This window comes from Ambystoma mexicanum, chromosome 3q, assembly GCF_040938575.1.
Source record: "Ambystoma mexicanum isolate Mex_15411 chromosome 3q, UKY_AmexF1_1, whole genome shotgun sequence".
NCBI lineage: Eukaryota > Metazoa > Chordata > Amphibia > Caudata > Ambystomatidae > Ambystoma > Ambystoma mexicanum.
Window position 1 is genome coordinate 744,988,446 of NC_090926.1, and position 20,811 is coordinate 745,009,256.

Genomic DNA, 20,811 nt, shown 5'->3' on the forward strand with positions numbered 1-20,811 from the left:
GTTTTATCAGTCGTTATTGTGGATCCCCTTCTTCCAGGCTCAGATCCCTCTTTTTAAAATGTTCAGAGAATATTCCTTCTCCGGTGACCCACGGTTCACCCCGGATCCCCCTCAGCCGGGCTCAGATCCTTACTCTTAGACAGTCTCCCTGAGCCGGGATCGGACCAATTTCAATTAACATTAAAGTATCGAAGACTTTCGAATGTGCACAGGTTTAGCTTGGCCCGTTGTAGGAACACTTTGATCTAAAAATTCCCTTCTCACAGTTGCCAACCAGTTGTATAACTAACAGAGACCTTCAAATGAGCACCCACGTGGTGCCGGACCACTCTGTCGGCGCTATCTTTCTTGGCCTTCAAAGTTCAGTCACTCCTCTTGTTTTAAATTATATTCGGATCGCTCATCACATACGTTTCACACACTGTTCTCTTTAGAATCCTTTATACAATTTTGCCACTTGTAACCTTGGTTCTAACACAGGCTGGTTTGGTGGTATTCTCTCTGTCTCACCGGCTGTGCTGTCTTTACTGGCGCTGCTTTGTTGTAGGAGCCAAGGACCATAGCACAGCGTTAAATGCTCCTCCCTGCCTTGGTTATTGATGCAGGAGAGCCCTGGGTACCTGCGGCACACAGTGCAGGATTTGTTCAGCTTTTGTCCCGTATCTTAGGTTTCTTATTTTCCAAAGGTCACGAAAGTAACTGTCTGAAAAGATAAAAAGGTCAAGAGCATTTCCCTCCTTGCAACCCTCTCTGGTCTTGCCGTCTTTCTCCTCGTATTAAACTTCCATCTTGGAACTGCTGTTTCTTTGTGTGCTTTGCTCAGAGAGGGCTTTCGTGCTCCGCCTTTTATCTGTGTGGGGAAGTGTGATGGAAGTCAGGTGTGTGTAATGATTAGTAATTGCCTGACCTTGCCTGACCATTGTAGTGGAACATGTCAGGTATACGGCTCTGGTGTTAGTCCGTATTAGATCATGGTGAACTGTCCGTGAGAAAGTGTTGGTGTCTGGAAAGGGGTTTGGGGGAGAGTTCCTAGGTAGCCCACCTGGTAGGATGGGAAAAAGTATTATAGAGCGGGGAATACCGCGTCTCACCATCCAGTTTCTCCCTCCCCGAAGACCGCCCATCCAGGTGATCCTCCCACACTGGACCACCCCCATGCACTGGATCAAAAAGCGATAGCCGTGTCCTGGGCACCTGGATGACAGATCCCCTGGGGACTAGTGGGTGAGAGGCCTTCTGGTTTCTGTAAGGAAGGCATGGTATCAAGAGTAGACACACAATTGATCCCATTTCAAGGGTGTTTTATTAAACTATATATGTATGCTGGAAAAACGCCTAATCTAAACCTAACATGGGAGCAAGCTACAACCTTCAAATAATAAGGCAGTCCTGGTGGCGGCGTGTCAAATAGAAGGGACTGTACTAAGAAAAACCTATTGCCAATCCTTACCCTAACTACAAAAGAGTGTGGGATGAGTTCACAAGAAAGAAAGAAGTGTTCACAAATGATACGTCAGGATGTGTTAGCCAGAGGTCCCCCTTGCCCACATTTTGAGCATGGTACAAGGCGGGAGTCTTGATCAAAGCAGACACTCAAGCTTTCCCAGCGTGATACAACCGTTCTGGTTCGTGTAGCAGGACCTTCGGTGGTTAAGTCTCTTTTCTACAAAAAGCCTCTTGTCCACCAAGGACCGGATGGGTTTCAATAATAACAAAAATATGTTCCAATTGTACGTTGGGTGATGGTTTCATTCCTGGGTCCCCCTCTTCCAGGCCCAGACCCCTCAAACAGTTCTCATCAGTATTAGGATCTTCAGAGGTTCTCTCCTGCTTCCGAGGATCTGATGGGTTCAAATAACAAACAAAAGGTTATTTCGGATTGCGCTTGATTCCTCACCCTGGGTCCCCCTCTCCTGGGTGTAGAAGAGGGGGACCCAGCCTCCCTCCCGTCAGGTTCAACCATGGCTTTTCACAAATCAATTTCTCTTTTGGTGCTTACAAATCTTAATGTCTTTTTAAACAGCTTCCGTGGACATCTCTCTTCCGGGTTCGCTTTTGTCAACACAACGTTTCTTGGGCCATTAAACTTTGCCCCTCTTCATCAGCAGCCCGGGTTCACACTTGCCATTTTACAATTCCTTTTACTTTCTTCTGATGCAGGATTCACTTCCCTTGCTTTCTCAATTGTCTGTCAAAGACTTTCGACTGTATTGGGATTTTGCAAAACCCCTGTATGACCACTTTGACCTAACTTTGCGGCTCTTCTAGGGCCTTCTGGTATCAGTAGTTTATTTCAAACAATGGTTCAACCAGAGTCTCCCGAGTCAGCACCCGCGTGGTGCCAGACCCCTCTGCATCTGGTCTTCCCTAAACAATGTACAGTTCTTTGAACTTTCCTCAATTTGCCACTTTGCGACTTTCATTCAACACAGTTCGGTTTCTTTAATAGATCCCTTTTGACTCACTGGCTGTGATGATCTGCATGGCTTTTCACTCTGTGTGGAGTCAAGGCCGGTACCATGGTGGCAGGCTCTCCCTCTGTCCTGCTTCAGCGTAGACACGCCCCGTGTACCATTGACATCGGCTGCAACTCACTTGGGCTATTTTTCGAAGTCTTATGTTTCTGTCTGCGCAGGGTTTGCAGGTCTGGTTAGGAAAGAGCAATGTCGTTTCTCTCCTGTCGTCCCTTCGGTTCTCGCCACCTTTCTCCTCCTCTTGAACTGCTGTGCGTGGATAGCTCTCGTCGTGCGGTCTGGATTGCTCGTACTGTGCTCTTGTGCTCCACCTTTTATCCCTGTGGGGAAGAGAAAGGGCTGTCGGGTGTGTGAGATTCTCGTCAATTGTCTGACCCTTGTGTCGGGACATGTCAGGTAAACAGCTCTAGAGTTATTCCGTTGTCTTTCGTGGTGTGGTGTTCATGTGGAAAAGGGGGATGGGCAGTGTTTCTGAATGTCCTACGTGCTAGTATGGGGATAAGGTGTTCGAAGAAGGGGGATACTGCGGCTCACCCATCAGTGTCTCACGTCCACTCCCCGAGGACCCCCCCACCCCATCAAGGTGATCATCCCTCATTGGTCCACCCACAGGAACTGGATCTAATAGTGATGGCCGTGTCCTGGCAACCTAGATGACAGATCCCGGGGACTAGCTAGGGAGGCACGTTCAGGTTTCTCACACTTCCCATTTTAAAGTTCTTTGAGGGTAAGATAATTCCCAAGATCCGATATGTAATAGAGATCGATTTCTTTTCAATGTCTGATATTCTGCCATACTGGAAGGCAACTATTGGCAATGTGTGCTTAACATTTCAACTTTGGTACCTCTGGTGGCAATCCAATACGAACTTGGTATAAATTCCATAGGTAGGAGAGCAGATTGGAAACGTCTACATTTGTATAGGAATCTTGTTGGAATCGCAAGATTTGGCCAATATGGTTAAAAATAGTAAAGTGCAATATCTGAGTGAACTGGCTCGCTATTGTGATAATCTGCTGAGTGGAATTGAATTATGGACCATAAAAAGTATGGGATACTATCTCCATATCTGTCGATGTATCCAAGTCGTGGAGTAAGAAGCTATTTTTTTAAAATGTTGTTGGCATCTCTATTATGCTACACAAATTCTGTTACGATATAGTTATTGCACCGTAGAATCATCCTCTTGTAGATATTGAGCCCTCCAGGATTTGCTAGAGGATCTGAAACATTTGAGTACGTTCCCTGGAGTAATAGGGAAGTGCACGCAATACTTCTCTAAATTTAGAAATGTTCAAACTGAAGTTGGTAAAGAGAACCTGCGGAATGGGTGTTTGGCAGGTAGAACAAAGTCGATGGAAATAGATGTGGCAGGTTTTTTCAATTCTCTGGAGTTGAATGATGGAGTAAATCAGAGGCGTAGCCAGGATTGTCTAACAAGTGGGGCCTGAAGATAATGTAGTTGGGCCCACTGCAGTGACATTAACATCTGGATTAACATCTGGAAATGCCAATGCCCACACAGTACTGCTTAGTGGGCATTTACATATTTTGGGTGGGCCTTGTCCGCTGAGACTCTACCCTGTCTACGCCTCTGGAGTAAATGTTAGTACATTATGACTCACTTACACATGACCCTTTTAGTATTGTGAAATCTGTGGTATTTTGTATTTTTAGGAATTGACTGACAATTTTGAAGAGTGTGTACTGTTTTTAGGAAGATTTGATATAGATATTAAATTTGTTGTGTGTTACTAATAAATTTGTAACTTGTGCATTACTATTATTGCTGTTATGGTTCACATTTTTTAAAGGAATGTTTGCCAAATAAAAAAAAAATGTAATAAAATGTAAGTTTACAAAATAAAGAAAGTGAAGTACACAAATACTATGTTTATTATAGGCCCAAAAACACACTAGAAAATGAATTAAACAGGTAATGTCACACAACACTCTAAATATAAAACATTTACAGTCTTCTTTGGTTATAACAATGCATACAATTCACCTATACACCTGAAATGAAGTTAAGTAGTTAGGCAATTGGATAACCGGTCCACAGGAATAGCCCTCACTTTATCAGTCCCGACTGGGGCTCGTGCCCAAATGTTTGTTTTTTTCCCAAAGTTCCTTTAGTAGAGGGTACAACATTAGGAAATGTTCCTGTTGTGATGAACAAGGTTCAAGATAACTTCTCAGGACGTTTACAGTTAAGTAGAGCACTTTTACTATATTTTAGAATAGCTTTTTAAATAAACATTTAAAAAGCAAGAAAATTGAATAAATCAAAGTTCTTCACAAACATTTATAATGGGATATATAGGCAGCGTTAACGTATTGAGACTACTCATCGCCCATACCCCAATTTCCCCAAAGGACTTGACCGGTTGAATGGAAGTTGCTACAGGTAGATTTTTCTGCCGTTGGATCCAGTAGGAGATGCCCAGGAGCTGCGGTGCAAGGAAGTTTCCGGTCGGGGCCAGGGGCTGAGCGCATCACTTTCCAGCTAGAAATACAGCATGCACCAATGCAGGACTATTCAGGACATTCAACCAGAAGGGGGCTGGCTAAATGCAGTGATAGGCACGACACAGGGGCGACAGCAGGCATCTCTCCAGTCACCAACAATGGAGGCCCTCCAGAATAGGATCCCTGGATGCTGGCAGGAAGGCAACTTGCACGACTAGCTGGCAACTACCGAAGTACCAGGCAAAAACGCTGAACAGCGACGCTTCTGGCACGGTATCCCAAAGCAGAGCTGGACAGTCCACTGGGTTGTCCAGGGACACTTCCGAAGGCTCCAGGCTGCAGGATCGTGAGAAGGCGCCGTTGGTCTCACCAGTCCAAAGGGTCAAAGCAACGGCAAGGTCCAGCAGGGTTTCACCGGTACAGCAGCAAGAATGGTTGCCGGGCCTTTTCAGGATTTGTCATTGGATCTTCCATCATCTGCACATCTACACATGACACAGAATACCTCTTCTGATCTGCTGGAATGACTGCAGGACTCCCCTTCTTATTCTAATGTCCGGTTGTTAGGGAGAATTCTCTGTTCAGGCTGAATTTCCTAACCTAGTGAGTCCCCCAGCAGCTTTGCTGGATTTTTGGGGTTTATTTTTTCTCCTGCCAGGAGTGAGGCTCTTTTACCCTCACTCCTGGACATGATTTGAGAGTGTTTTCTGTGACTTGTTATGTGCTTATGGGCTAGGGGGTAATTTTCCCCATAGGCCATCATAGGTTTTTGGAATGTGTGTTACACAGCACCCTCAGTGCAGTAACACAGGGGTGTCATAGAGACCCCCAAACATAGACTCCACACCCTGGGACTGACTACTGTCTCCCTGGGTCAGTAAAGTTACCATTAACTTTACTAGTCTAAACTTAGGAACTTAACCAGTACAAACCATCTTACTGTGGAAGTACTGGTAGGGGCAATTAGATTGCCCCTGGGTCTGTTGTCGAGGGGTACTGTCCCGTCCCCCCTCGCCGAGTTCTGGCTGGTGGCAGTGGATACCACGGAAATATTCCACCGGAATATTTCCCAATGGGATTTCCCATTGTTTTTAATGCACCACTTTTTGGTGCAATGTTAAAGATACCGCCGGGTTATTTAATTAAAATAAATTCACCGGTTGGGATTTCTCGCCAGAACTCGCCACCAAAATGGCGTTTAGGTTCACTTCAGTAACCCGGAACCCGAGTCGAGCCTTTGTTCCACTTTTGGCGGGCTTCTGCACAGAAGCCCTCCAAAGTGTTGCCATTCTGTCTGGGTACCACAGGGGGTGTGGGAGGGGGTTTAGGCACCCTGGACTGAGTTGCCTTGCCAACTCATGTCGCACTCTAGTGTGATTGGCCCAAGTGGTGAGCCACCCAGCTCACCACTTAGCATGTTTGAGTGACAGCTAGGCTGCATGAATGGGGGTTTGCTGCATAAAAGCAGGGTTTTTGGGACTGGTTCTTCAGAAGTCGCCACAGGACCTAAGAAGCCGAAGAGGGAGAAGCTGAGCTGACCTGCCAAGACGACACCACCGGTGGAGCCCTGCGGGACCGTCTCACCACTTTTCCCGACCACAGAGGAGATCTCCCGCCAGAGAGTCTTCTTCCCTTAACTGGTGGGGACAACCAGTTGCTGCCTTCTTTTCGCCGTCCCGAAGCATCTCGTGGCCGCCTGGCCTGTGCCAAGCACTCCGGCAATCGGGATACCACTTTTTACCTCAACCGCGAAAGAGGGGTAAAATCCTTTGTGTGAGGAAAACTCCACGGCTGGCCTCATCCCTGGTAGTGCAACGACCTTCAGCTTTCCTCCACGTCGAGATCACCTCTTCCTCTGGATGACGCCGTGACTTGCACCCACTACCAGGAACGACTACCACCGCTGGAGGATCCTTTCCACTTTTAAAGGTACTGTGTTCCGCCTGGCCTCCCTTGCCACCGATTGTACGGGGTAGATTTAGTCCTCGGCTCTCGACCCTGGGTAGGTCTGGGACACCCTAACTAAACTTTTCGGAAACGTAGTAAAAACCTTTTCTACTCACCTGTAAAGACTTGAGACAGTGTGTGATCTTGGGCATATTTTCGCCTGGCTCCCTCTAAAGCGGCCCGAACTAAATTTCCTTGTTCCACCATTGTCTGCCTTTGCTAACCTTATGTGAAAAGTGTTTTATCGTACTGCTCTCTTTATTTCTGCCTTTTCCCTCCCTTTTTTAATAACTTGTTGGGGTACCATCTAACGTTAAGCGCTCACCTCTGGTTGGAAATAAGTGGTGTTAACTTAGAACTGTCCAACAAATGATTAGGGATGCACATATGAGTAATAGTAACTGTGTTTTGACCTTCTTACCTTTTCTCTGTGCTAGTGTAATTTATGAGTGTGTCTTTAATAAATAAGTTTATACTTTTACACCTAGCTCTGATCAGTGTTTGTTTGTACTACTGTGCCTCTGTACCTATTGCGTATCCTCTGTATACTGCCTAACTCTTCTTGAGGGAAGTCTGACTGCTCAGCCACAGCTACCACAGTGAATCTGTGTGGTGCAGACTGCTACCAAGTGGGTTTACTGCCAACACCTGTAGTCTTAAATCTTTTGCAGTGGTCCCAGAGGGAACTGCACAGGTTTCTGCCTAACACCGGTGAGTGATCAAACTCAGCCATCCAGTAGCAAGGATCTGCACCACTCATGCACACCAGCAGTGGCCCAATCAGGGACCACTGTGATCCTGACTAATGCATGCACGCTAGAGACACTGGCATCAGTTTGTGGATTGGGACCAGACAGTCTCAGCCCACTTCCTAGGTCCATACACCCATAGCATGCACTAGCCCGCGAAAGCAGCAGCTATCCCGGGAAAATGCATGACCATAAAAAGGGAATTCATGAACTGAAGAGGTAGGAAGAAGGCCAAATAACTGAAAAATCTCATGGGATGCCATCTTTGGCCACTAGCCACTGTTGGTAGCCAAACACGGTCAGCAAAAATGTGCTAACTAAAAATATAGCAAAAACTGTATAAATGTATCTGCTTGCACCAACTTTTAAAAGTAACCAAAAATCCTTTGGATACAAGTCTAGGGTGATTAAAAAAAAGGTCTCCCTATTTCAGTGCATTGAAAGAGTTGCCCAGACAGTTAACATGTCTAAAGACAAAAGGTAAATCTAGTTTCCCAGTACTGAGTTTTCCCATAGCATACCTGAAGGCTTAATTTCTCTGTTAAAGTCAGGATAACGTGTTAAACAAAAGCAAAACATTTGGGGCTCCATAGAATATGGAGGGAAACTTGCTAAAAGAGAAATCTTTCCTAACAGTAACCAATGACAATTGTTAGAACATCAACAGATTCTACAGGAAGACGTAGACAATCTACTACAATCTTCAAAAGGAGAGAAGTAGAACTTCTCCCCCATCAGAGGTAAACAAAGGTATCTATTCTGTGTACCTCACTTATGGTCAGCAAACACTTATATCAAACCAAAAAAGTTCAGAATGACAACACTGCAAGACGTCATCATCCCGTTGCTCAAAAGGGGAGACTTTAAGGCAAAACTAGATGGGAAAGATGAATGCTTTCATATTTCAATGCTGCCAGCGCATTGAAAATATCTGAGGTTCAAAGTAGCCCAAATGCATTACCAATTTAAGGTGCTTCCCTTTGGGATCATGTCAGCCCACCTTTGTCTTTACAAAGGTGCTGGCAGTGATGGCTGCACATATACACAGAGAGAGTATCCCAGTGTACCTGTATCTGCATAACTGGGTAATATGAGGAGAAACTACAAAGATCTGTCGCCAAAATATACAGAAAACAAAAAAGATTGACTGATGTAGAAGATGTATTATCAACGAAAAGAAGTCAAGCTCATCCCCAGCCAACAAAAACAATTCTTAGGAGCAGTATTTCAAACCAAGGACGCATTGGCCTTTCTCTCCGAGAGGGTCCAAAACCACCTTGGCAGATCCATTGTTATACAGCGGGTCGGCAGATAAGTCGGGAAGGTAATGCGCCTCCTCGGAATGATGGCCTCACGCATCTTCTTCGTGCCAAACACAACTCTACATCTGCATCCAGTACTGGAATGGTTAGCGAAAAAATGGTTTCAGGCAGAGCACAGTTGGGACGATCTAGTGGTGGGAGTTTCACAAGAGGTGGTGTTGGTGCTACAGTGGTGGACAAAAGAAAATGTTGCACAGAAATCAAAAGTAGTCCCAGCAATAGGACTGGGTTACAATGGGTTAAAAGTGTGTTACTCACGGCCTGCTTGAGTGTTACACCAGTCTGCTATGTTAAAGACACCAAAATGATAAACGTCAGAACCTCGATATACAAGCCTGGATGGCCGCCCACACCTTTGTCTTAATGATGACAAGACTGAACTGCAGATCATTGGCTCACAAGTTCGTCTTAACAATTTAGATAACTGCTACAGGTCCTTTAACATTGATAGGAACACAATCAAAGTTGTTAGCAAGGTCAAAACGCTAGGGGTTTACTTGGATTCCACTCTATCTCTCAAAAAACAAGTTAATACCACTGCCTCAACCACAGTCTACACTAACAAACATCTAAATGAATGCAAACCCTACTTATCGACCAACAGTTGCATTACGCTAGCCAGAACACTGGACCTCTCGAAGTTGGATTATTGCAACACCCTATTCCTAGGCCCCTCGGCTCGAAACTTGAATAGACTACATGTACTACAGATTAATGCCCCTACATCTGCCTTGAATATCCCACAATCCAACCATATCTCAGCATTCAGACGGGACGCACTCTGGCTACCTGTGCGTGACAGAATCGCACTATGTTCGCTAGTCATCGCGCATAAATGCCTTTCAAACACAGCTCCAGAATACCTAACAGACAAATTCTCAAAGCACCAGTTGGACAGACCCACTAGATCCTTCTACCTCAATCGCCTCAACATCCCGAAACACAAACTGAAAACTGCAGGAGGTTCCAGCTGCCCTGTGTTAGCGGCCAAATGCTGGAACTCACTCCCTCCAGCCATTAGAGCAGAACCCTCCTTTTGGGCCTTTAGAACCAAAGTAAAAGCCTGCCTCTTCACCCAGCATCCACTCTAACACAGTTGTCAGCAAAGTTTTCAATGTCACCCACTTAGCACACTGTAAATAATTATATAGAATTGTCTGTCACGGTCTTACTTGGCATGGCTTGACTTTGATCTGTAACCTAAGTCAGCTGCCTACAAGCGTTCTCTAATCTCTCATTGCTACTTGTTGCTATATTGTGTTCCCAGAATACTGGTTCTACTGTAAACTTGCATTACTGTAATATTATATATTGTAACTATGTAACATGCTGTATATTATAATTATATAACACTGTGTATTGTAATTTGGTAACATGCTGTGTACTCAAGTAAAAGCGCCCATATACCCCTGGTTTAGGCGCGCTAAATAAGTAAATAAACTAAACTCAGTGTAATTTCCATAACCTCTTTTAAACAGTAAAATAGTTATATATGTAGGAATGGCTTTGTAACACCTAGGTGAATACACCATCCCCACCCCACCTAATCTGAGACTGGGGGTATCTGCTCCTGCTGTTTCCTCACATAGTTGCTTGTAGTTACCTTGTTTTCAAATTGCCCCACCCCTGCAATCCCTCCCCCTCGTTGGCTCCCCTCTTCCTTGTAGCTTCTCTTTCCTCATCGTGTCCTTCCCCCTTGTGACTTGTAAAGTGTTCTATTGCTTCCCAAAAGCTAGGTCGGGGCTCAATAAATATCCCAATAATAATAGATTGTATAGTCCCTGTAGTACGCAGAGGGAGAGTAGGGGTTAACAATTCTAAACAATGCCCCAATGGACTGCCAAAAATTAGAATACACTTCTAATACGAGGACTACATGGTCTGAATACCTTTAAAAATGGGTGCATACAACTTAACCAAAGTTGGATATGGTAACCCAACACAATAGGCAGAGGCAATGGAATGCAGTGATTTATTCCATTCCATTCTGTAATAAGTCTGGGCTGATGGGAGTTGTAGTCCAAAATTTCTGAAGAGCCAAAGTTTGTAGACCCCTGCCCTTTCATCTTTGATCGAACCGGAGGTGAGAGCAAATCAAACTTCTCTCAATGAAAGCCATAGAGGAGCTGCCCCCATCGAAGATCTTTGAGCAATTCTATTCTCACTTTTTTGTAATTCCTCAGAAAGAAATGGTGGTGTTGAGTAAAATTCTGGATCTCTCTGAATTACAGGTTTCTTTACTTGGAGATATGGTTAACGCTACACAGGTTTTATCAGTGCATCAGGAAACAGAATGGATGTGCGCTCTAAACATACAGGATGCTCCCGCTTGAGGTTTTCCACAGACAATCTGGCCTTTATGTTCTGGAAATTCCCCACGTCAGCTGGAATCACAAATGTGATTTCAGCTGTTGTGGTCTCTCTCGGAAGCAATGGAGTGCTCATGTCCCCTTACCAGGACGATTGGTTGATCCAAGCAAGGTCCTCAAATGGAGTGCTTTACTCTTTTCACATTACTCTTCAAGCACTTGTTTCAATGGGCGCATCCATAAACATCAAGAACACTAAGTTGATCTCCATGCAGAGACTGCGGTACATTTGGTTTGTACGGGATACTCACCCAGGCAGATTTTTCCTCACATCCCAAAGGATTCGGGGCAATACCGAAGTTGGTGCGCTGATGCTATCCTTCTGTCGGTCGCAAGCAATTTTTTATAGAGTCCTAGGATTTGTGGCATCCTGCATTCTGGTGGTGCCTTTGACCAGGCTTCCAATGCGAGAGAAGCTCAGTTACAACATTCTCTTAATTGGAATTGGGGGTTTCCGTCTTATGTCTTAGTAAGTAAAGTGACCCCCTTTTGGTACTACGGCGTAGATCCTGCTACACTTACCACCCCATTAGCAACGGGGAAAGTAGGATTCCTCTGGAGGTGACCCTCCGCCCACCTTGGGGGACAGTAAACCCCCAGATGGGGACACAAGTCCCTACCCCCAACCCCTACACCTTTGTCTGTGTGGGAGCTGAGATGTATAAGAATTCTAAACCCCCTTCTGGAATAGCTTGTTTGGTTCTGACCCCTACTATCCTCAGTCCTCCGCAGATATAGCGGACAAGCGGATGGCCCAGATCAGAAGCAGCGTAGAGGTGTTCCCACAGAGTTCAAGGGAGCCGGACTCAAAAACAAGCCGCCATCCCTTTATTTGGCCAACGGCCCAAAGCATATGTAGTTTGTAGTTTTCTTTTCAGCAGTAGGGAGAGACGCAATATTAGATTAGGAATCTGGACCAAGGACTGCATTTATGTACGACATCCGGATGAGAACCCTTTTACTAGTTTGTTTTTAGAGTAGGGCTTGGTCTTGGGGAAAGATTAGGTCTTTTTACTTTGAAGAAAGAATAAGCGTTAGGATAACATGCCTCCTTGTCCGTTGCTTGATTCTGACCTACCACAGAATATTTGATTGTTAAGCGCAATTCAGTGTGCTGGAGCTGAAAGCTATTTTTCTCGCACATAAGTCTTTTTGACCCTCAAAGAGTTTTAATCCTTGCAGAAAATACAAATACTGAGTTATAGCTATACAAACTAGGTTACCATTTCTGTGCAGATCGAGAACTGAATGTCATGTACCCAGCAAGATCTTCTGGGTCACCATGCATCTTCTGGGAGAAATGAAAGAAAAGGAAGTCAAGCTTGGCTGGAGGGCCAAGCCTTCTCACAAATGGGAGCTGACAGTCTGGATTTCTGCTCAGATTTTCATGCAATGGGGTTTCACAATGGTTGACCCCTTTGTAACATGGCTCAACAAGAAATTCCTTCAGTTTGCCTCCAGGAGGGCAATTGGGTCAGGCTCTGTTAGGAGAATATTTTGAAGAGGTTATGTGTGACTTTGTCTGATCCTTGCTTGAGGATTTTTGCACAACCCTCTGGTGAGGGGTGCATAACCATCTATCCTAATGGTAGAACAGTTTGTCATCAAAAAGGAAAGATCAAGCTCTTAGGTAATCATATCAGAGCTGTCTGTCTTAACCTCTGGGGGCAGGAAGGCTAGCAGGGAAGTACTATTATTCCCAATTCTTGCCACAAAAGATAACACACTTTTATACAGAAAAATATGCACCTTTATTAGAAGGCCACACATATATCTATGTTAGAAAAAATAGGTACCCAGTTGAAATATCCCACCCAGCAGAACATAAAAATGAAAACAGTAAATGGCCAGTTAAGGCCTAACTCATCTTTATCTGAAAATGCAAGTTCCATACATGATGGCAGGCACTAAATGTATATACTTCCAGAGCTAAGTTGAGAGTGGACCAATAGACAGTAATACACAGTAATTGCCACCATATTCAGGCTCCAGAGGTGGTACAGCGAATTAAGCCTCATGTTTCATACTGCACTCTCGGTCAATACTATACATTGTATATATGCACACAGCACAGTGGTAAAACACATAGTTAGCAAAACAGGGCTCCTTCAAAGCCAGGAGGACTACCAAAGTCCCGAATATATTTTAGGTTTATGCTACCTAGACCCAGAAGGACATATTACACCAAGGACGTACAGAAAGGTAACACCCCGGGATAGTGTGTGCCCAGAGGCTGGAGTTTAACACATAGATTTAAAAATGCGTAATCAAGGGCTTGATGGAGAACTCTAGGGACCATCAGGACCCCTAGAATAATGTCATAATTCAAGTAAGTACTTCACAGTGCCATTCAGAGGAGTTCTCGTGTTGTAAAATGTCCTCCATAGAAATAATGGAACAAAGTCTTTAGGCTGACATGTGGTAGTGATGAAAAAAGCTAGACGAGTTCCAGTTCCTTCTGACAGGTGCAGAGATGGCAGCAACCACCCCCGAGGACATCAGAGTAGGCCACCAAAAAGAGATCCAGGGCCTGGTTCCAACCAGAGGACAGAATGCAGCCAAGCAGGACGCAGCCTCGAATACAAGTCAGTAAGCGAAATGCAGATGAAGTGTGCCTGTAGGGATCTTTGACCACAGGGCTTCTGGAGAGTTTTGGTGTTGGTTCCTCAAAACGACTTCCTGGTAGGTGGAAAGTAAACTATATTTTTGTTATTTCAAACAGGCCGGTTTAAGGTTTCTGGTCACCCAGGGACTTGAACCCCTGTGCCAACCATGACACAGATGACCCAAAAGAAGAAAAATCCTCTTTCACAGAAGTGGGACCTCCATCCAGAAGTGGAAGCAGTGATGTAGACTCCTCCAGGGGGATGTACGAAACTGTACAGCACAGACCCCAGTGACACAGCAGGCCAATGTTGATGGCACACCAGCAAAGGCATCCTCTAGAGAACTGCAATAGTACCCCAGGGCAGCCGAGAGAAGACCAGACTCCTGGCAGCTGCAAATACAAACCTGGGCATATCCAAAAGACACCAGTCCCACCATTGTGGCAAAATCATCCAACAGGCAATCCAACTTGCTTACCTTCTAAAATTCTGGCAGAACTGAGTGCAGGAGCAAGGTTCCATTTTAGATCCCTTCGATCACAGGGGCTGGCTTTTGCCAACCATCCAATCCCATCAGGAGATTTAAAGTAATAGTTTTGGTGGCCAGCCAATTAGATTGGTCTCTAAAACAGCCAAACACTTTGGCCCAACCCCTCACAGAAATGTAGTGGTCACGGACTGGTATACACCAGTTCAAACCACTGCAGAGGCTGTCGTGTTGAGCTCACAGAGAGCCCAATTGTGCAAAACAACCATTTTAGGCCTGCCTCATGGGTTTATATAACAGAGGAAGCCCCTAAAACAAAATGGAAGTGTGTTGTCCCCAAATGGCTGCCATAAAGTAAATCGGCTTGAATCCTTGGTGAAGCCAAAATGAAAAATGAGTGTAGGGCGATTTCTCCCTACGCAACCAAGTGGGTGCTTAAGAAGCATCCATGGGCCTCGTAGCCTTATAGGTGATGCAGGATCATAGACTATTAAGGGTTAAAAGATGTGGTGACGAGGGGCGTGGCCAGTGATGAGGACACAGACGGATGCCTTCTCAGTGAGGCCCCAAAAACCCCCTTTTAATGTAGGAATTCAACCCAGCACCGGACTTCAGGGGCACAGGATCATCTAGGGCATCTGCTCCGGGAGTCCTAAACGCTGGGGTGCCCAATTGACGGAGCTGGAGCGGACTCCCCGGCACGGCCGTAATATGTTAAAGATGGCGGCCGGAGCCGTGAGTAATACGGGGGCAGAGCGTTGGAGGCAATAAACAAGCTTACCTACTCTGGAAGACCCTAACAGCTGCCTGACACAGACCGCAGGGGGTGCTGTAGGAGGAGAACGAAATCTGGCCTCCCCCCAGAACCAGCCGGGTCAAGGTGTGTCTGGATGCCCCTCCCCCCTCCAACACGGCCGGGGGAAGGAGTAACGGCGGGAAGGAGGAGGCTGCAGAAACGACAGCGGAGGGGCTGGGCAGCACGATGCTCACATAATTAAGGAGAGGCAGGGGGGCACTGAGCCGGTGAGCGCTTGTGAGGAGGTGGGATCAGGCGTAGGGCCAGCTCACTCCTGGGAACGGAGCCGGCCCAGACCGTTACCCATGCGCTGCAGTGGCCCCCAAGCTGGGAGCGGACACACTGTTGGCCCCGCAAAGAGCAGATCAATATGCAGGCTAATTAGCCAATAAAGGCTACGCACCCATGTCCCAAAGCGGCAGCATTATCCACGGCCAGCAAAGGTAGGCTGTCTTCAAAGAACTGAGCCCACAACATACGCTAAGGCACAGAGGCTGGCTCCAGATCTATGGCCCAACACAGCGGAACCCCCATAGAAGCAGAGTAATGGAGGCTTCAAGGTCCTGACAGGATCATAGGGACAGCACCCTTCAAAGTGGGTGAGGACTGGAGGGAAGCAGCAGGCACGTGCAGTAGTTGGTACTCCCCACAAACTGTGGCCCATAGACTTTACCGCCTGATAGCCGTAACCCCCGACAGCTCCAGATAGTGAACGGGGAAGGCATCTGCAGGGCAGCAAGTGGTGGTCCTCGGTGGAAACGAGAAAGGGCGCTCCTGCACCCCTGCAAAGCTGAGGATAGCGGCAGGCAAATCGACGGGGACACCAAGGCTAGGCAGACCATATAAGGGGGAATCTGAATTGAAGCAAAGACATTGCCACCCGGTATACAGACCATCATGTCTAAGCAAGCAACGAAAACGAAAGGAGCTGGGTCAGGTGACATCAAAGCCCTAATGCAGACTGCAGAGGCACAGAAGCGTAGCCAGCAGCAGGCAACGGCACAGATACTCCCCACCTCCAGAGAGCTCTATTGAACCGGAAGACCCTCCGAAATGGAAATCTGATTTGCTTGCAGTGCTGCAAGAGCTTAAAAAAGACATTCAAGAAAGTGCCTCAGACCTAGCAAATCCATTGCGGACCTCAACAGGGGGGGTAATGGCTGTGGAAAAGAGTTGATGAAATGGAAACTGCGGTAGCGTAGCGGAACAAGGACAGGAGCATGATGAATTAGCCAGAAGAGTGCTGGAGCTAGAACAGCAGATGGACCGGGTCCAAAATAAACAGGAAGATGCCAAAAACAGGTCCAGACGCAATAATATACGAATCCGGGGGATTCCGTAGACATTTGCGGACTCCGACTTGCATCAGTATGTAATAGACCTGTTCCGGCAGATCCTGGGGACGGCGGATGACAAAGAAATTGTACTAGATCGCACGCACAGGGTGTATTCCACATTCCAGCTCAGGAAGAACCGGACTCCAGATGTGCTGACCCGGATACACCTCTTCCAACTAAAGGAGACAATTATGCGAGCAGCCCGGGAAAAAGAACCGAAAAATTTCCGATGCACATCCATCCAGCTTTATCAAGACCTGGCCCAGGCCACCCTAGCAAAGAGAAAGCAGCTGTGGGTGGTCACAGACAGGCTTAGGACCAGGAACGTGCGGTACAGGTGGGCTTTCCCGGCGGGTCTCCGCTTTGAGTGGAAGGGGCAGTGATACACAATCACAAGAGGAAGAAATGGATGACCTCATAAGGGAGAGCGACGGAACCGAGAGCGGCGACAGAGGCAATTCCCCGCTTGCAAGCAAAGAAAAGGAGGATAGACCAGAAAGAGAGCGATGGCGACCAGCACGCCCTCGGCCGAGGGGCCGGAACAAAGATTCTAAATATGCTGACACCGGATGAAAGTCACTCAGCGGAGGAATGGCCGAAGGGTCTTAACCTGAAGCTAGCAGAAACTAACTGGAAGCGAAGGGGGGTGTAGGGGGGGGGAGGGGCACCAAGCCTGGAGAGGCATGATAGATCCGAGCTCTAAACATTGAATACTTTAGGGACCCCACAATGGGGGGGGGGGAGGTAACAGCTCTGGGAGGCGGTTTGAGGAGGTTTGGGGGGATTTTCGGACCCCATATTTCCCAGGGGTACACAGAAACCCGGTGATCTACCGTGGCAATCATGGTGTAAATTAATGCTGAAGTTTTGGAGGGATGGGAAAGTTTTAAGTTTTGAAATGTTTAATGTTGAGCCTTGCCTCCTCCCGTGGTAGTGAATGTGTGTACTGCTATGTATTCTTGTATTCATGAGCATGTGAATCCATGCCAGACCCCATGCTGGAGAAGGAACAAGTTACCTACCTCTAACTGTTGTTCTCCAGCATGGGTCTGGCATGGATTCACATGTGAACCCTCCCTCCAACCCCTCTGCGGCTCTTCTCTTGGTCCTACTGCCACTTTACGTGCTACCAAATCTGAAGATGGCTGCCAGAGGAGGGGCTTAGGTAGAGGGCAGTCATTGGCTGTGGGCATTATGACCCAGAGACCAGTGATTGGTTATTAGTAGAAAGACAGTTCAGAAACGAAACTGAAACTGATTTTTTTTCTTTACTGAGGATTCCCAGTCTGACGACTGGGAATATTCATGAGCGTGTGAATCCATGCCAGACCCATGCTGGAGAAGAACAGTTACAGGTAAGTAACTTGTTCCTTATAGTCAACCAAGGCCACCCTATTGTTTGGGACAAAGCACTGAGGGGCAGAAAGGTGAAAGCGGGGGTGGGGGGAGGTGAGGGTCCTCTCGCACTGGTCGCTCACAACCCAGATTTCGCCCCAGGGATGCAGACTTACTTCCGGGCACATTGGGGGGAAGGGAGAAAACCCTGACACTGACTTACCTTTATGAGGAGGGTACACCCCTAACAATCGAGAGCTGCAAAGCCAAATTTGATATACTGGAAAGTGAAAGATTCCATTATATCCAACTCAGACATTGGATCTCCAATAGGAAGGTCCGGGAAGGGGCACTCGGGACCCAGTGGGGCTGGAACTCGCGATAAAAGAAGGCCAGCCGGAAAAACGGATGTCGAGATTGTATCGCTTAATGGGGACTGTAGATCCAGAAGAAACTCTTACGTATATGCAAAGATCGGAGGCTGATGTGGGGAGGCCTATCTCTGGGGGGACCTGGAGTCATATATGGCAAAGAGCCGCCAAAAGCTCCAAATGCACTTCAATCAAAGAGGCAGCATACAAAATGTGTCTAAGGTGGTACATGACGCCCGCACGCATGCACTCCATTAGCTCGGACTACCCCATTTTCTGCTGGAGAGGCTGCGGACAACCAGGGGATCTAATTCACATGTGGTGGTCCTGCCCAGTGGCAGAGATATACTGCAAGAAAGGGCTAATAGTGGCCATGTGGTGGGTGAGACTATGGGGGGTGATGGCCATGGAATAAGTGACAGCATTAACTCACGGGTCTTATTCAAAATACTTGAATACTTGGATGCCACTGCATGAATTCACTGACGATAAGGAGCAGATGTACTTTAAGCCTAAATTACTCTGCAAAATATATATTATTTGAAAAGGCAAATCTTGGGCCGAAAATGCGATCCAGCCCAGAGGACACTCAGGAAAGCTGAAATATGTAACTCTCCACCCAAATGTTTGGAAATTGTTATGGGGTTGGGGGGGTTTAACAGTTAAAATTTATGAGCTAACAAACTCAAAAGAATGGAGCAAACAATGGGGCAAGACTAACACTTGCTAAAGCATACATATATGTTTGTAATTAATGCTCTTGAAAACTTAAAGTTGGTTAAAAACATTTTACAAAAAGATGTGGTGGCAGGGTGAGACAGGGACTTCAACAAAAATATCTGTGACCACCAAATTGAACACGAAAACCCAAATGCCAAAGGGGGAACAATGCAAAAAGATTAGGGATCCCACAAAATGAGATTGCAGTACCACCAAAAAGTGATTTCTGTCCTAACAGCCCCTCGCACCTCACTAAAAAAAGTATAACATAATGCGTATCTACATTTACTGGTGTTGATGAGGGGGTGATGCATGGGAGGGAGCCGCACTCCATATGTATGCCTGCATCCATATGTAGTCTTCATTGCTGCTCCACACATCCCCTTCCCAGGGGCAGCATCTTGGAGGTGTGGAGTAAAGGGGTGAAATGTAGGAGCACACACACTATGAGAAATTGCATGTCAACTGCACCGTTCCAGCAGCACCAGTCTGTAGCAGTTAGGTTGATTTCTAAGGCGCCAATTTCAATGTGCAGACTGTAGGCAATCTCTCGTGGTAAAATGGAACTTTGCCTATGGAAAATGGAACTTTGCCTATGCACATGTCAAACTCTTTGGGAGAGGCTAATGTGCAAGGGAAGGAAAATCCGATTTGGAAAATGCAATATTATGCTACATTGGTATTGGTATTGATTTTATGTAGTGTACCAACTGAGTCTTTATCTATTTTGGAGGTTAGCCAATAATTTACGATTCCTTAGAATTAAATACTAAATTTGCCAGTTGACCTTTGTTAGTGAGAACAACTTATTGGATGATTATATTGATGGCAAAATAACATGACTTTCATGTTTTCTTCCATTTCCTAGTTTCCTTTCTTCCCATCTATTTATTGCCCGTCTTTGATTTGCAATCTCTAAATGTGATTTTATCTCCCTGTCCGCAGCATTCCGAGCCTTGCTCCAGATTCGGGCGATGAGGAAGAAGACTGATCCTCTTTCCCCGACAAGTTTTAATCCACTCATCTCCTCACAAACATCAGATTCTGAAGAGCACTCGGTGTGTATTGTCTATCTATGTGGATATCCCTTCCGTTTCCAAGGGTATCACTATGGAATACCCTTGTGCGACAGCATCCTTATGATGTGACCGACTAAATGTAGGGATATGGGGCTCTTCCTCTGCAGACTCTTAAGGCAAGAGAGTTGAAACTGTTTTTATAGGGTAATCATGCTGCTTAGGGAAACCTTGGGGGAAATGGATTGCTAAATGCAAATCTCTAAAGGAAAGCTGTTAAATTATTCAGTGTTAATGATACTCTGCACATGACAACCTGTTTTTTGCAATGTACATTGCCAAAACATAAAAATTACGAATGAAAGGTAAAGAAAAGGGCAGGAACACTCCCTGTAGTGGCACAATACAAAAGGAACCTTTATCCTTACACATGGATCTTTGTGCAGCACTCACTGAAACACCGCCCACCAGATCCCCCTGTCTCTCAGACACCCTCACCAAATAATATTTACTGATGAATCTCTTCTCCCTTTCCCTCTGTAGGTGTGGGCTCTGACCTCATACTTCCCTCTCTTCTCTGGCCGTACACTCCACCCTTCCCTCCTGTTCCTCTGTCTCATTGGGGGCACTGGTCCCATACCACAGTCCCATTCTACTCACCAAACTAGGCCCTAGAAATCCCACCCTACTGCTTTCCTCCAGTCTTCCCATTCCCTTTTCCTCACAGCACCCCTACTTCCTTACCTTTTTCCTCCTCTGTGTGGTGTCCCTGTCCCTACCTTAGCACGCCCTCTCACTCAGAATTCCTACTG

General features: G+C 46.3%; 1 protein-coding gene across 7 annotated transcripts in view; it reads left to right on the forward strand.

Annotated features, from left to right (window-relative positions):
- RNF157 (ring finger protein 157) overlaps nucleotides 1–20,811 on the forward strand; it is a 1,722,220-nt gene that overhangs the window by 880,783 nt on the left and 820,626 nt on the right. For all 7 annotated transcript variants that reach the window (XR_011305109.1, XM_069654703.1, XM_069654704.1 and 4 more), the window contains one exon: nucleotides 19,929–20,041. Coding sequence is in view for 6 of the 7 variants with exons in the window: in XM_069654703.1 (XP_069510804.1) it covers nucleotides 19,929–20,041 (113 nt within the window). In the remaining variant the exon portion in view is untranslated. The remainder of the gene's footprint in view (nucleotides 1–19,928; nucleotides 20,042–20,811) is intronic.